This window comes from Scyliorhinus torazame, chromosome 6, assembly GCF_047496885.1.
Source record: "Scyliorhinus torazame isolate Kashiwa2021f chromosome 6, sScyTor2.1, whole genome shotgun sequence".
NCBI classification, from domain to species: domain Eukaryota; kingdom Metazoa; phylum Chordata; class Chondrichthyes; order Carcharhiniformes; family Scyliorhinidae; genus Scyliorhinus; species Scyliorhinus torazame.
In genome coordinates this window covers 286,291,689-286,308,643 of record NC_092712.1, presented here as the reverse complement: position 1 = coordinate 286,308,643, position 16,955 = coordinate 286,291,689, and the positions used below count along the sequence as shown (strand labels likewise).

Sequence of the window (16,955 nt, the reverse complement as noted above, 5' to 3'; positions counted from 1 at the left end):
TTATGATCCGGTTACGAGAATGGAGGAGCAGGTTCAATCCCGGCTTTCAAAAGGAAATTGGGTAAGTAGATTGAAGGAAACAAATTGCAAGGGGGGAAAAGTGATGTGGAAAGTGGGGGCGGAGGGAGCGGTAAGTAGGACTAACTAGGTTTCTCTTGCAGAGAGCTGATGTGAGCTCTAAAGGAATCCTGTGCTGTAACCATTCAATGAACATCATAATCTTCATATTTTCACATTACTTATTTAAGGACGCATTCACACTTCAGTTATATCATTGATGCAAAGCATTTTTGCTTCCGTGCTGCAGTGTGAGTGTGAATGAAGTCCTGATCCAGAGTCAGCTAGGAGGGAAGAAGTGTTTTCTTTTGCTTAAGTCTGTTCATTACTTGATGGCCAGCTTATACCAAAGTGAAGCATTGGCATTCATATTTAAACTTAATTCCAGTTGCGGAGTCCTTGATAATCTTTCACATGATCCTCAGGTTATTCTGAAGGTTGACTCTTGGGAGTATTTTCTGGCCAGTTATGACAACATACTATTTAATGGTCAGCAGGCTGTCTGGTTTACTGTTTTCTATAAGTCACATATAACAGATCTGAAAAACAATCTTAATTATACTCTTGTGGTTTGCTGGTATCTTTTACGAAATTTAAACATCGTCCTTGCATTGTTTCTAGGGATTCCTTAGGTTATTATGTGCGTGAATGTTTCACGCTGGAATGTTCCAGAACAAGTAATCATTTGCGTTAATATTTGCTCTCTAATATATTCTTTAAAAATGTCATGCTTAATACAATTTGACCCTTAACTCTGGTAGAATTGACTTCGATAATCCAGAGTGAATTAGAATTTGGGGCGGGATTCTCCGATATTGGCGCGATGTCCGGCATCGCGCCACCCCAAAGGTGCGGAAGTCTCTGCACCTTGAGGGGCTAGGCCCGAGCCGGACTGATTTCCGCCCCGCCGGCTGGTGGGAAAGGCCTTTGGTGCCCCGCCAGCTGGCGCGAAACTGACTTTGCCGGGCGGCGCATGCGCGGGAGCGTCAGCGGCCGCTCACGGCATCCCCGCGCATGCTCAGTGGAGGGGGGTCACGTCCGCCTCCGCCATGGTGGAGACCATGGCGAAGGCGGAAGGAAAAGAGTGCCCCCAAGGCACAGGCCCGCTCGCGGATCGGTGGGCCCCGATCGCGGGCCAGGCCACCGTGGGGGCACACACCCCCCCCCCCCCCCCTCCGGGGCCAGATCGCCCCGCGCGCCCCCCCCCCCCCCAAGGACCCCGGAACCTGCCCGCACCGCCGTGTCCCGCCGTCCCAAAGGTGGTTCAATCCACACCGGCTGGTGTGTGTTGACAGCGGCGGGACTTCGGCCCATCGCGGGCCGGAGAATCGCCGGGGGTGGGGGGCCGCCAACCGGCACAGCGCGATTCCCGCCCCCGCCGAATATCCGGTGCCGGAGAATTCGGCAACCGATGGGGGCGGGATTCACGCCAGCCCCCGGCGATTCTCCAACCCAGCGGGGGGTCGGAGAATCCCGTCCCAGAAGTTTATCACATTCTGGACTGGAGAAACCCGATCAGCCACAATGCTAGCAGTTTGTGGCTCTAGCCAAATAAACATTTAATTGATAACATTTTTTTTTTTTAATTGTCTGTTTCTTGCTTAAAAATTTGGCTGTTTTGGTTTCTAATGCTTCTATCTTGTCTCTTGTGCTGCTTTTATTGATGTTCCTAGGATCTGTTCAGGTCAGTGTTTAATGTTGTTTCGTTTCAGGTCTTGAGACCCGGTGTCTTATGGTTTTTAAGAAATCTGAATGATCCAGATTTTAACCCAGTTCAGGAGATGATTCATCTACCTATTTATAGGCATTTCAGACGCTTTATATTGTCTGTGGTAAGTACTGTGTCGACGTGTGATTGCTCTTGAAATTAAAGTTGCTTATTAAAAGGGGAGAATTGAACTGAAGAATGTTGAAGGAAATGGTGGGCTGTGTGCATTCAGTGGGCAGAGTTACTGGGTGAAATGGGATGGCCGGTTTAGAGCTCAGGCAAAACTTCAGGAGCAGGATATGGTTTGGGCAGGCATATTTGGTGAGTGGGGTGGGTGAACTTTTCTGAATGTTGACTATTTTAATATGTTTATTACTTTTAGGAGTACATGAATGGGTAAATGGAGATAGATCAAGGGATCAGGGAAGAATCATTCCATTGGTTGCTTTTCGTGGCAGTCGATGATTGGTTACTTCACAATGATTAGATCGCAATCAAGCGAGAGTAATGGGAAAAGTTATTAATTGGTTGGGAAAGACAACTTGAGGATGGACCTTTTTAAGCAAATGAAAATTATTTAAACAATCCCTACAAACTTTACTTTATTTGTCATGTATAACTTGGCTAAGTTTCTTGTCTTTATCTTTTCAGATTGTATTTGGGTCTATTGTCCTCCTTATGCTTTGGTTACCAATTCGTATTATTAAGACTCTACTCCCTGATTTCCTACCATACAATGTGATGCTTTACAGGTAATATCTTGTCTCATGGACACTTGATGCCATTATAGCTTGTAACCTGGTGGCACACCTCACTGATATAGCACTGTGACAATAGTGAGATGTGGATAAACCATTTGCAGTTTGACTGAGGCCTGCAAAATGCTTCTTTTGCTGCTTCATTGCCTCTCCTCTTCCACCCAAACCCGTGTGCCATGAAGGGAAACAGATAGATGGGAAGAAATGAAAATAATTTTTGGATAAAGTATAATTCCTATTAAAATTTTCTATATCTAAAATCTGAGTTCTGATGTTTTGATGTTGAGGAATAGCTCTTAGCCTGTCAATCCCTTTACATGCCCATGACATTGTTATTTCGTATTAATATGTGGGAAGTTATTATCACCTGTGAAAATGAGACCGTCAAGGCGTGGCAATTTTTCCTTGTTAAAATCCTAATTCTTTAGATCCTGAGAAATATTTTATATTCTAAAATGTATGAAACTTGCATTCATTTTGTCATTTTTCATGACCTTGAGACATCTCATAGTGCTTTACAGCCAGTGAAGTACTTTTGTAATGTAAGAAACATGACACTCAATCTGCATTGTTATGTTGCACCAACTGCAATATGATAATGAATGAATAGATAGTTTTAATCATGTTCGTTGAGAAGTATTGGCCAAGACACACAAGCCCCTGCTATTCACAGAGCCATGGGATCTTCTTACATTCACCTAGCTAGTATAGAATCATAGATGTTACAGTGCAGAAGGAGGCCATTCGGCCCATTGAGTCTGCACCGGCTCTTTGAAAGAGCACCCTACCCATGCCCACACCTCCACCCTATCCCCATAACCCTGTAACCCCACCCAACACTAAGGGCAATTTTAGACACTAAGGGCCAATCCACCTAACCACATCTTTGGACTGTGGGAGGAAACCGGAGCACCCGGAGGAAACCCACGCACACACGGGGTGAACGTGCAGACTCCGCACAGACAGTGACCCAAGCCAGGAATCGAACCTGGGACCCTGGAGCTGTGAAGCAATTGTGCTAACCACCATGCTACCATGCTGGACTTTAGTTTAACATCATGTTCAAAGTCCTCTAAAGTGATTTATACTTCATCAAATCATGGACTAGTGCAGTGCGGCATAGTAGAATCCAGCTAAGTTGAAGGTGACCTACTGTTAGGGGTGAAAATATTCACACGAAGGCCTGAGTATAAGTTTTTTAAAAAGCAGTTTATTATGTCAGAATTCTGGGGGACAAGATCTGGGGCTCCGCAGTCCCTGACAGCACCTTATCCCACTTGATCTAAGGCTCGCATGGGTTAATTTACAGATACAGAAGCGATCAGTTTGTAATCTCATTTACATACAGCCAATCACCTTTGTTCACGTCACAATCATTACATGCAACTAATTAGACCTAATTAGTCCTCCATTATCTCTGTCCATGCCATAAATGGTTATTAGGTTGCAATCTATTGCCTCTTCCTGTTGTTGTTAAGTTCCCAGCTCGTAGCTAGCTGGGCAGAACAGTTATCTTAAGGACTTTAGACCTTGGACAAAGTTTGTGAATAGTTCATTGTCTTTGGGTCAGCACCTGGCGATGAGTCATTTGTTTTGCACACCGAGAACTGTCTTTAGTACCAAACACAGAAAGCACATCGGGCTACTAAGTTAGCTACAATTTGCATCAATTGGCTATAACGCAAACAGCAGGTTTCCCACCAACATGTCCCACAGCCTTATAATGTGAGAACAGAATTAAATATAATGTGAGATACAGAATTTTCTCACCAACATCTACAAATCCAATGACTTTTATTTTGGGACGGCGGAAGCAGTGGAGGAGTTTGCGAAGACAGAAGGATTGTGGCAGAATTGAGAAATGGTTGTGTACCGATGTAGCCTCATGTAACTTTAGTTTTTCACTGCGTGTTGGTGTATGTACTAAATGAGTCAACGCTGTATATATTTGGACAAGACAGGTGATGGGACTTCCATTTGCAATGATGGTTCTTTGGGGCTTGGGTGTGTATGCAGGGGTTGTGTGCTAAAGGGGATTTTTTGGTATTCCTGGGACCGGGCAAGGGGGAAGGAGACCTGGGCGGGGATCTCTACGCTGGCCGGTTTAAGCCGGCCAGTGAACTGGAGCGAGTTGCGGGGGGGGGGCTGCGGCCATCTGAACCTGGTAGAACAGGTTCCGGTGAGTCTAGCCGGGGTGAAAAGTTGGGGGAAGGAACAGAGGTTGGGGGGATGAGTTTACAAGAGGAAGTGGAGGGGAGGAGTCTGGGTGGGGGGAGATGGTTGTCTACAATTCATGGGTGTCACTCACGGTACTCTTTCGGGGATTGGATGGCAATGAATATTAGGGGTTGGGGGGTGGACTCTATATGTCAATGGTGACCATGGGTGATTCCTGATTACTTTTTTTTTCTTTTTCCCACCTTGGGAGGGTTTGTTTTACTTGATGCTTATATTGTCAGGTGGGCCGCTGTTTGGGACGGTGAGAGGATGGGATCATTGTTGTTGATTAGTATTTGTTACCGTTTACTGTTTGTTGGTGGGGTGTAAACTCTGAAGAAAATGTGAAAATGGAGAATAAAAATATTTATTTAAAAAAAACAAATCATGGGCTACACTTTGCCTGAGAGTGGGTTAGGTGATCTCCTGCCCAGCTGTTGGCAGTAGCGACCTTGGGTAGCTGCATGGAGGTATGCTAGACAAGGTTTACATTCCAGATTTCTTTACCTTGCCTCTGTTAGCCACCATTCCATTGTGCTGCTATAGATCTGTTAAATCTGTCTGCATATCTTGGACAATGTAATCTTGTGAGACTATCATTGAATGCAATCAAAGCACAGTGAAGGAGCTTTTAAACCTTTCTTGAAAGGTTATTGGGGGTAGGTGGGAGTTTACAGTCTGATCAGCCAAGATGTTATTGAATGGCAGAGCAGACTTGGAAGGGCCAAGTGGTCCTAACTCAAGATGTTTGTATGTTTTAAATACTTCAATTTAAAAATAATTCTTAAATCTGCTGTTCTGCATACTCACACTAGTTGTTAAATATTGGTAGCATTTACATTGGTGTGTTATGAAATCTGTCTGTAATTATCTTTTTTTTATAAATTTAGAGTACCCAATTGCTTTTTTCCAATTAAGGGGCAATTTAGCGTGGCCAATCCACCTGCGCTGCACATCTTTTGGGTTGTGGGGGTGAGACCCACACAGGCACAGAGAATGTACAAAGAAATCTGTTTGCAATTTAATTGCTTTTTTATACACCTTTCCATTTAATGGTGGTGGGTTTTGTTGCCCAGACACTGAAGTGCGATTTTTAGCAGGCACTAGAAAAAAACAGAACCAGAATGCAGAGCAGACTTACACACCATGTGAGTTTTCCTCTTTACTGTCTTACTCTCTGACCCAGTGAGCTTCAGCCTGTTCCGAGTTGGCCAGTTTAGCCAGAGATACTGCAACTTGGGCCCAGGGTTGATGGAAATAGTTCTGTGTTGCTGCTCCTTATTTGTCAATAAATAGCATTCATGGACACTGAATTGGACTCACCTGTGGTGATTGCTATGGTTGGAGCAGCCTATCAGTACTTGTACCAGTCTGGATTCACATATGAAGAATTGGCCTGTTGCACGTGATAGAGGCCTCCTGGCTTTCAGGGAAAGGTCCTGCAGCTTGAACCCCCATTCTCAAGACTAGGGAAAATGCCAAATGAAAAAATGGCAGTTCTTGGATATAAAGCTAATCAGAAAAGAATTCTACGTATTTTATATGCTCTATGTTCCAATCCTCTTAAACAGCATGTATCAACAGTTTTTGAGTTTTTTTTGGTTTCTCTGTAGTGATGCTCCAGTCAGTGAGCTCTCTCTGGAGCTTCTGCTACTGCAGGTTGTATTGCCAGCCTTACTGGAGCAGGGACACACCCGGCAATGGTTGAAGGGCCTGGTCCGAGCTTGGACTGTCACAGCTGGGTATTTGCTGTAAGTAATTCTTCCATCTTCTGTTTGAAGATTAGCAAAGAACTGAACCGAGATATCTATCCCACTATGAAAAGATACATGCAGGCACAATTTTGAGTGCTTTGGAACATACACTGTCAGTTGTCGGGAATTATTTACCATAAGCTATTTTTAAGCTTTAGAAATTTACTCTCCAAGTGATACCAAATCTAACATCTCAATCTCAGAAAACTGAAGGAAACTTGTTGTCCTCTTAGAGACATTATGTTAAATAAATTTGGTCTACATAACCTATGCATAATGGCTGTATTTGGCGATCTACGAAATAACTGTGCTCGCTGATATTCTCATAGCTGATTACTTTGAATGAGTGATCGCTGGTACAGATTTCCCCTTTCAGAGCATCAGTTTGAATCTGGGCCCAGTTAAAGCGATTCCTTGGCATCTGGCAGCAGTACCACCAAGCAGGTTAAGCAGCTAATAACTTTAAAGTATTCTTGCACTCAGCAAACCATGTACCTTCACTTTTAATTTGAAATATTACAGATAGTGGAATAAATTATTGGGGCATACATATGACAATAAGGTACAAGTTAATAAATTTATGAAGGGTATTTTTAAAATGTGGAATTTCTTACCATATTGGAAAAACTTGACATTTAACAAGTATAAAATTACTCTTTCGGGGCTGGTGAGGCTGTTTAGAAGTAATTATGAACTTCCGTATGCTGTCAAAAACCCAGTTACACCTCCCTCAACAAAGTTTAACTTTTGAGGGTTTTTGCAGCAAGGCAAAAATTGTAAACATGGAAATGTTTAAGCAGAGTGGCAGTCCGACAACTGCCGTTTTGTGGATTATCTTGGCCATAGAATCACTGACTGCAACTTCTGGACTTCAGCATTGAACTGCACGTGCAGATTTCAAAAGTTGCTCTCCATTTCAGTGGAGCAGTAGCAGCCATATTTTTTGATTAGACCATCTTGCTGTAGAAGTTCTGATCATTCTTTGTTATCACTAATAGTTGAGCACCTTTGAAAAGTGAATTCATCAGAAAGATTGCTACCATTACATTAAGTGCTGAGTAAATCAGTCCACTGCAAAACACAGTACGAAGTCTTACAACACCAGGTTAAAGTCCAACAGGTTTGTTTCAATGTCACTAGCTTTCGGAGCGCTGCTCCTTCCTCAGGTGAATGAAGAGGTATGTTCCAGAAACACATATATAGACAAATTCAAAGATGCCAAACAATGCTTGGAATGCGACCATTAGCAGGTGATTAAATCTTTACAGATCCAGAGATGGGGTAACCCCAGGTTAAAGAGGTGTGAATTACATCAAGCCAGGACAGTTGGTAGGATTTTGCAGGCCAGATGGTGGGGGATGAATGTAATGTGACATGAATCCCAGGTCCCGGTTGAGGCCGCACTCATGTGTGCGGAACTTGGCTATAAGTTTCTGCTCGGCGATTCTGCGTTGTCGCGCGTCCTGAAGGCCGCCTTGGAGAACGCTTACCCGGAGATCAGAGGCTGAATGCCCTTGACTGCTGAAGTGTTCTCCGACTGGAAGGGAACATTCCTGCCTGGTGATTGTTGCGCGATGTCCGTTCATTCGTTGTTGCAGCGTCTGCATGGTCTCGCCAATGTACTATGCTTCGGGACATCCTTTCCTGCAGCGTATGAGGTAGACAACGTTGGCCGAGTCGCACGAGAACGTACCGCGTACCTGGTGGGTGGTGTTCTCACGTGTAATAGTAGTATCCATGTCAATGATCTGGCACGTCTTGCAGAGATTGCCATGGCAGGGTTGTGTGGTGTCGTGGTCACTGTTCTGAAGACTGGGTAGTTTGCTGTAAACAATGGTTCGTTTGAGGTTGCGCAGTTGTTTGAAGGCAAGTAGTGGGGGTGTGGGGATGACCTTGGCAAGATGTTCATAGTCATCAATGACGTGTTGAAGGCTGTGAAGAAGATGACGTAGTTTCTCCGCTCCGGGGAAGTACTGGACGACGAAGGGTATTCTGTCGGTTGTGTCCCATGTTTGTCTTCTGAGGAGGTCGGTGCACAAGACAAACATGGGACACAACCGACAGAATACCCTTCGTCGTCCAGTACTTCCCCGGAGCGGAGAAACTACGTCATCTTCTTCACAGCCTTCAACATGTCATTGATGACGATGAACATCTTGCCAAGGTCATCCCCACACCCCCACTACTTGCCTTCAAACAACCGCGCAACCTCAAACGAACCATTGTTTGCAGCAAACTACCCAGTCTTCAGAACAGTGACCACGACACCACACAACCCTGCCATGGCAATCTCTGCAAGACGTGCCAGATCATTGACATGGATACCACTATTACACGTGAGAACACCACCCACCAGGTACGCGGTACGTTCTCGTGCGACTCTGCCAACGTTGTCTACCTCATACGCTGCAGGAAAGGATGTCCCGAAGCATGGTACATTGGCGAGACCATGCAGACGCTGCGACAACGAATGAACGGACATCGCGCAACAATCACCAGGCAGGAATGTTCCCTTCCAGTCGGAGAACACTTCAGCAGTCAAGGGCATTCAGCCTCTGATCTCCGGGTAAGCGTTCTCCAAGGCGGCCTTCAGGACGCGCGACAACGCAGAATCGCCGAGCAGAAACTTATAGCCAAGTTCCGCACACATGAGTGCGGCCTCAACCGGGACCTGGGATTCATGTCACATTACATTCATCCCCCACCATCTGGCCTGCAAAATCCTACCAACTGTCCTGGCTTGATGTAATTCACACCTCTTTAACCTGGGGTTACCCCATCTCTGGATCTGTAAAGATTTAATCATCTGCTAATGGTCGCATTCCAAGCATTGTTTGGCATCTTTGAATTTGTCTATATATGTGTTTCTGGAACATACCTCTTCATTCACCTGAGGAAGGAGCAGCGCTCCGAAAGCTAGTGACATCGAAACAAACCTGTTGGACTTTAACCTGGTGTTGTAAGACTTCGTACTGTGCTCATCCCAGTCCAACGCCGGCATCTCCACATCACTGCAAAACAGTTTACATAAAATTGTGTTGATTTCTCATTGTTTATCTTGCATGCATTTTCTTCACGCTGACAGGGACCTCCATTCATATTTGCTTGGAGACCAGGAAGAAAACGAGAACAATGCCAACCAGCAGGCAAACAATAACCAGCAGGCTCGTAATAACAATGCCATTCCTGTAGTAGGAGAAGGACTTCATGCAGCCCACCAGGCCATACTGCAACAGGGTGGGCCTGTCGGCTTTCAACCTTATCGGAAACCATTACAATTTCCTCTTCGGGTAGGTAACTTTTTCAATTTTCATTGCTGGTTTATTTTTCAATTACAATTGAACTCTTTACAAACACAAACATGTGTAAGTTTGTTTGTGTATTCAATGGTGCAAAATCATAATATTAAGGACATATTCCCCTCAAAAAAAAAAAGGACAGATAGGTAGTGCTGCTCAAATCTCACCTTATCTGCTTGCAAGATTACTGGAGTAGCACTTTATTTGGGGAAATTCTATATACTGTGTCTGTCCAAAGTCTGCCTCTTGCTTTAAAGAATTAAAATAGAATGTAAAGAGGCAACTGAATACCACTAATTGCTTTTATAATTAGAATTATGTGGGTATTCACTTGATGATTTCCTCTATATTAAGTATGATAAGTCAAAATTCGATTTGGAAAGAATTGCTGTTTGTAGTGAGCTGTACACCGAATGGGGGAAATCCTCAAACCTTAGAATTTAAAACACCCAAAACCACTTAACTTTCAAAAATAAAAGCAAAGCAAAATATTATGGGTGCTGTAAATCTGAAATAAAACCAGCCAAAGCTGGAAAAAGCTCAGCAGGTCCGCTGAGAGGGGAACAGAGGGGAGAGAGAAATGGGGTTAATGCTTTGAGTCCAATATAACTTCTTCTGAAGAGTATTTGACTCGCAACATTAACACTTTCATGATTTCCTACAGTCTTTTATCTTAGTTCAAGGCTCACTTTGCCAGGCCAAGCCTTGTCCACAAAACTGACTATGTCTGGTCAATATTGCGCAAATTCCACTGATCAGGGGTGTCTGCAATTTTCTTGTGTGCACTGGCAGTATCAGGATTTAATTTTCTAATAAACTGACCAGCGGATGTAATGAAAGTGGCAAATAGTTCAATGTAGCTTTTGTAAGTTATTTTCACTGATTTCAAATCCAGTTAACCAGGTAGATTGCTAGACACTGGTTTAAAAAATGCTTGCATTTTATGATTAAAGCCAAATTTCAATTGAATTAATAAAACTGAACCAGCTTACACTCTCAAATACACCAATGAATGCTTCTCAATGGAAAAGGAAAAAAAAATTATTCTATTTCATTGCCTGAACCTGCGGTTACATGGAAGATTTTGCATTTGTCATGTGATTATACAAATAGTTTTTATTGGAAACTTTAAAGGTAACAAGTGGCGCATTTTCCCAATTGTGCCCAAAGCAGAAATACGTACACCAATAACTCAATTGTGATTTATGTTTCATGGCAGTAAACTATCACTCGAAACTGACCCTGCCCTCTACTATTAAAGTTGCAATGTCACATACACTCTGATCACAACAGTTTGCTTTCAGATCAACTGTATCCCATTAAAGTACTTTGCAAGTTACGCTCTTTGACTTGGAACAAAATGGTGAGGTTAGCTTCAGCATGTATTTCAGTGACTCAAAGTTCTTTATTTCTACCAGATTCTGCTGTTGGTTATTTTCATGTGTGTGACGTTGTTGATCGCCAGTCTCATCTGTCTCACCTTACCAGGTACGTGAACACCCAATGACACTTTTATTAACTCTCCTTACAATATTACCTGCATTTTATCATGTATGCCTCAGCTTTTCTCCGAATATGAATTCTTTCCTGATGGTCTTTAAAACATGGATGTATCTAATATATAAACTTTTGATGGGTATGTGTGTGTTAAAAGTTGTGAGGGTCAGGGAGCAATGAATAACCATCATATATAATAGTTATTGGGCCAGAACATTGGTGGAGCTGCAATCACAGTTCGATTGCCACACCATTCCTTTTTACTTGCACTGAAATGCATTAATGGGTGCGATCGCAGTATCTTAGTGCAGGAAAAGGCCATTTACACATTCTCGAATGGCCATTGTCGAGCTCGGTTGTCTGCAGACAAAGCATCTGTGGTAAACCACCACCTCGAGGACCTGCCGTGTCATGTCTGTGTGTGTCTGTTTAGTTGAAACTATCTTTATGTTTAAACGTTCAATATGAGCAGCAGCAGTGACTTCAATCAGATCCTCTTATTCGTAGCTCCATCACCGTACCTCCATGAGACAAACTCTTCGCACAGGACGCTTACACGACCAGCTTGCATCCATTAATGTGAAAAGATTAAAAATGCGGTTGCATGACCAAAGTGATTAATACAATTTAAATGATGCATTGGCTTACAGAACTGGAGTGTAGATTTTTTTTTGCTAAGTTAATTTTTGACCATGCATTCGTGTTGCATTTTTCGTTCAAGCTGCCACAACCTCTTATTTTGTATCCAGTTTCAGCAGGGCGTTGGCTTATGTCATTTTGGACTGGGAGTGCCAAAATCCATGAGCTGTATACAGCTGCATGTGGATTATATATCTGCTGGTTGACTATCCGAGCAATTACAGTTCTGGCAGCATGGATGCCACAAGGGCGAGACGTTATTTTTCAGAAGCTAAAGGAATGGTCCATGATGGTGAGTCATTTCAGTAGCTGAATTTAATTCTTTAATTTATTAAGTACATATTCAGGTGACGTTTAGGATGGTGGAATAACAACTACTGCTGTAATTCATGAAGCACCAATGGCGTGTAGCTTGGAAATCCTTTTAAGGTCATAATCATCATTGTTTACACAATTAATCTTTTTTTCGTGGTATTGTATTTTGATGTCATCCTTTGATGTTTTGCAGCCTTTTTGTAAGTGCCAGGTGAATATTCATTACTGCAGTCTCAGATGTGAGTTGTGATGGGGGAAGGGGCACGTAGACTGAACATATTTTAATAAAATGATTTCAAGAGCTGGTCAGAGGATGGAAATTCTGTGGTGAGTAACTCACCACCTGATATCCCAAAAGATATTCACCATCTACAAGACACAAGACAGCATTTTAATGGAATGCTCTACACTTGTGGATAAGAGTAGCCCATGCCTGGACACTCCACCCACCACCTTAAACACTCCCTCCCTCCACTGACGCACAGAGGCTGTAAGGGGTGTCATCTACATGATGCACTGCAGCAATTCACCAAAGCTCCTTCAACACCACCTCATTATAACCCACTATCTCTACTGCCAAGGACCGGGGCAACAGGCATGTGGAAACACCACTAGCTCCTAGTAATGGATCATCCCAACTTGGAAATAATCTGCCGTTGTTTCATTGTAGCTGGGTCATAATCCTGTAACTCCCTCCCCAACAGTACTATGGGTGTACCACATGGACTGCAACAGTTCAAGAAGGCAGATCACTACTACCTCCTCAAGGGCGACTGGTGATGGACAATACCTGTTGACTTTGCTAGCAGCATCCACATTCCATCAATAAAATAAAATTGTGAGTTGCTGTTGCTCATAGTGCAAGACAGTTGTAGTGATATCTTTCCTGAAAAGCAAAACACAAATTTTAGAATTTCCTCACTTTGCAGCCATTGTGAGATTTCTGTATTGTTCACACGGTCTTGTATTGTGCATTTGTATATGATGTAGTAGGTTTTATAAAGTGAGACTGTGAAGATCCTGTGCAATGCATGGAGTACAGAAAATTTATGTCACAGTGAATCTCTGTTTTTTGGAAGGAGTATTATATTTTGTGCATGTCCTTATCTGTGAATGACATGTTTTGTGGTTGCATGATATGGAACAATAGTGGAAAAATTGATACCAAGGTATGAATAAGTTTTATAATTTTCAAAAGTATGTAATGCCTGGTCTGCAAGTAGATTATCTTGCAATGGCAGTAGAACTGAACCACCATTACATGATCCCAGTATGTAACTTTGCAGTTGTTCATGCTGTGATCTACAGTTCCTCGAGGAATTATATGTGCACCACAGTTGAAGTTCTAGGACAATCTGGTACACATTTCACGGTATTAAAAAGTGCTGCAGCGTTCAGCTTGAGATAAATCAGTGCACCCCATTGTACAATTGTTGTAAGAAAGGATCTTCAGGTAGTAGAACTGATTTTTAACAGAAGTCATTTTCCAACCAGTTGAATAGTTGCTTCAGCCAACCATACTTGCCCTATTAGTACTCAAAATTGCTCCCATTTTTTGTTTTGTTTTGAGGAAGTGAGTGATGCTGTGACAGTATTTATTGCCCACCCTTGGTGCCCTTGACAAAGGTGGTAGAATTCCTGGAACCTCTGCAGCCCTTATAGGAATGGTGTTTGGTAGTGATTTCTAAGATGTTGACCCAGTGTTGATTAAGAAACGTAGATAGAAGTTGGCATGATTTGTGCTTTGAGGTGATCATCTTGGTTTATGCTAAAGGAAAAATAGAAGTTTAATTCCTCTGGTGAGGATCTAATGTATCAATGTGACATTTTAGTCTTGAATGTCTATACCAAGAAGTATCCAGCACACCTATTTTGGGATGAAGAGGCAGAAAATCTGACTGTTTTCACGATGACATCTCCCAAATGAAAATACGTTGCTGTGTGCACATGCAAGCAAAATAATGACCCAATACTTAGTACAGAGAGCATTACTTTTAATTAATTAAACCTGACACATCTTCTGACCTGTTGATTTTTAATATCTACAGCTGACAATTTAAGAATATAACTGAATATGCCTGAATGGTTTCGCTTTCTTTTCTCTAGATAGTGAAAACATTGGTAGTGGCCTTGCTGCTGGCTGGAATGGTTCCTCTTCTTTTAGGACTTCTGTTTGAATTAGTTATTGTAGCTCCATTAAGGGTACCTCTGGATCAGACACCACTCTTTTACCCATGGCAGGTATGTGACTAGCTTTTAAGCACCTTTTACAACATGCTACCTACATAGAATAGCTTGCATACCTCGCCAAATACATTCCAAAGGAACTATGGAAATAAATCAAATTGTCATCCTCAAAACTGACATCAAATTATCTCTTCATTAGAGATGTAAGACTTGAAAAGCAGGATGGAAGCCTTGTTTCCATAACTTGCAAATACTTTGGATTTTCACAAAAGCAAAGCAATCTTATTGAGATTCTGTGGTCATTTATCTTGTGGCTTAATTTGGGACCTTGCTGTGTGCAAGGACCTAGAAAATGACTCTCTCAATTTCCTACAACAGTGGAAATTTTAAAAATACTAATTTTTTTATAGAATGCTTTGGAAGGTTGAGGTTGTAAGTGGTGCTATTAAATATAAGTTTTGATTCACTATTGGAAATTCATGGCAAGAACGTCCCACCATGTTTGATACTTTTTTTAAATTTAGAGTATCCAATTAATTTTTCCAATTAAGGGGCAATTTAGCGTGGCCAATCCACCTAGCTTGCACATCTTCGGGTTGTGGGGGCGAAACCCACGCAAACCACGGGCGTATGTGCAAACTCCACACGGACAGTGACCCAGAGCCAGGATCGAACCTGGGACCTCGGCGCTGTGAGGCAGCAATGCTAACCACTGTGACACCTTGCTGCCCTTGTTTGATGATACTTGAGGGGAAATCTCTTTGTGTTACCCCTAATAATGATGATCTTAATAATAATCTTATTGTCACAAGTAGGCTTACATTAACACTGCAATGAAGTAACTGTGAAACGCCCCTAGTCGCCATATTTCGGCGCCTGTTTGGGTACACAGGAGGGAGAATTCAGAATGTCCAATTCACCTAACAAGCACATCTTTCGAGACTTGTGGGTGGAAACCAGAGCACCTGGAGGAAACCCACGCAGACATGGGGAGAACGTGCAGACCTCCGCACAGACAGTGACCCAAGCCGGGAATCGAACCTGGGACCCTGGAGCTGTGAAGCCATGGTGCTAACCACTGTGCTACCATGCTGCCCCATATATTAGTAACTCCATTAAATGAATAGTGCTTGGAATTTTTAGTGATCCTGGATGTATAGTTTCAATTTTTTCAGGACTGTCGTTCAAAGTCTCGCACATGTAATCCAACTCTAGACCAAAGAGAACGAAGAATTCCTTGAACCATTATTTACAATAAAAAACACATTTACATGCTGCCGTACATCCTCGCAATGCTCCAGAATGGGTCACAGCCATCAGATCCTAGAGCACTTTGCAACCAATGGATTACCTTTGGCCAATTGCCGTAGGCAAATGCATTATCTAGCTTTCCAGAGCAGTGTTTCAGGAAACATGCAGTAACGTTTCAGTTCATCTGTCTCTAATGGGTGTTTGAGGAAAGAATGGAAAGGAACACTGGGCAAACTGTTTTTCTGGGAGATTCCATGGTGCTTTCATATTCAATCAAACAGCCAGCAGGAGTCTCCATTTCATGTCTCATCTGAAGGATTTGCACCTGTAACAAGGCAGCATTCCCTCAGTATTATTATACTGGGAAGTCTCGACTGCTGCGATTTAAGTCAAGCTAAAATAGTTGAGAACCTTTTCTAGTACAAAATGTTCTAATGTTGCATCAGCAGCTAAATGTTGAATTTGCATCAGTCCGCTCTGGTTCAGAACCCAAACCCCTGCCACCACTCCTTGTGAGTTACTGTTACATTAGTAAGTAGTCATCTTTTAGGTGATGAGCGGCATAAGAGGACAGAGTGTCGCAACAGAGCCCTGTACAGTCCTTATGGCATCTGTACATGCATACTTTCTGGTACAGGGATTAGGTAACAATCACAAACCCTTGCTGATTAAACCTTTATATATTATAAATCTTTCCTCTACAGCCTAGGGGCACCAAAGCAAATTATTTCTCTTGGCGGGCTAACTCAGCACGGAGTTGGGTCCAACCTTGGATCCTGTACTAGGTAAACAACACTTCTGTAGGTAAATTCATATAGCCATTTTAGTTATTTGCATTCAGAGATGGCTTCAGTTGATTATGCCTCTTGGTTACTACCTTCATGAGAACTTCTCCAGTATGGGTTATGCTCAAGTTTTGAAGATTATAATCCCATTTGGAAAAAATAGATTGTGAAAGGATTAGCCATTGCATTTAAGTACATAACCTCCTGTCCAAATTTTCGATGATGTTTCTATTTTCGTTAGGACTGGGCTCTCGGTGTTCTCCATGCCAAAATAATAGCTGCTATAACACTGATGGGGCCGCAGTGGTGGTTGAAAACTGTTATCGAACAGGTAAAAAATCTAAAAATATTGCGTGTAGAGGAAATAATTTGCTATGTTCATATCAATGTTAAGTTATTTTCTAAATCCACAATTGATTACATCTACAATTGCAGCTAAGCTACTGACACTGATTTGAATGCATGCATTGGAAGTGGTAAAATAAGTT

The 16,955-nt window shown here is 42.6% G+C and overlaps 1 protein-coding gene across 1 annotated transcript in view; it reads left to right on the top strand.

Moving 5' to 3' along the window:
- The window catches only part of LOC140425477 (E3 ubiquitin-protein ligase MARCHF6-like), a 120,173-nt gene that overhangs the window by 96,217 nt on the left and 7,001 nt on the right, over nt 1–16,955 (top strand). The window contains exons 16-23 of the mRNA XM_072509791.1: nt 1,770–1,889; nt 2,417–2,517; nt 6,354–6,491; nt 9,580–9,784; nt 11,212–11,281; nt 12,040–12,221; nt 14,351–14,485; nt 16,709–16,798. Of these exons, the coding sequence (XP_072365892.1) occupies nt 1,770–1,889; nt 2,417–2,517; nt 6,354–6,491; nt 9,580–9,784; nt 11,212–11,281; nt 12,040–12,221; nt 14,351–14,485; nt 16,709–16,798 (1,041 nt within the window). The remainder of the gene's footprint in view (nt 1–1,769; nt 1,890–2,416; nt 2,518–6,353; nt 6,492–9,579; nt 9,785–11,211; nt 11,282–12,039; nt 12,222–14,350; nt 14,486–16,708; nt 16,799–16,955) is intronic.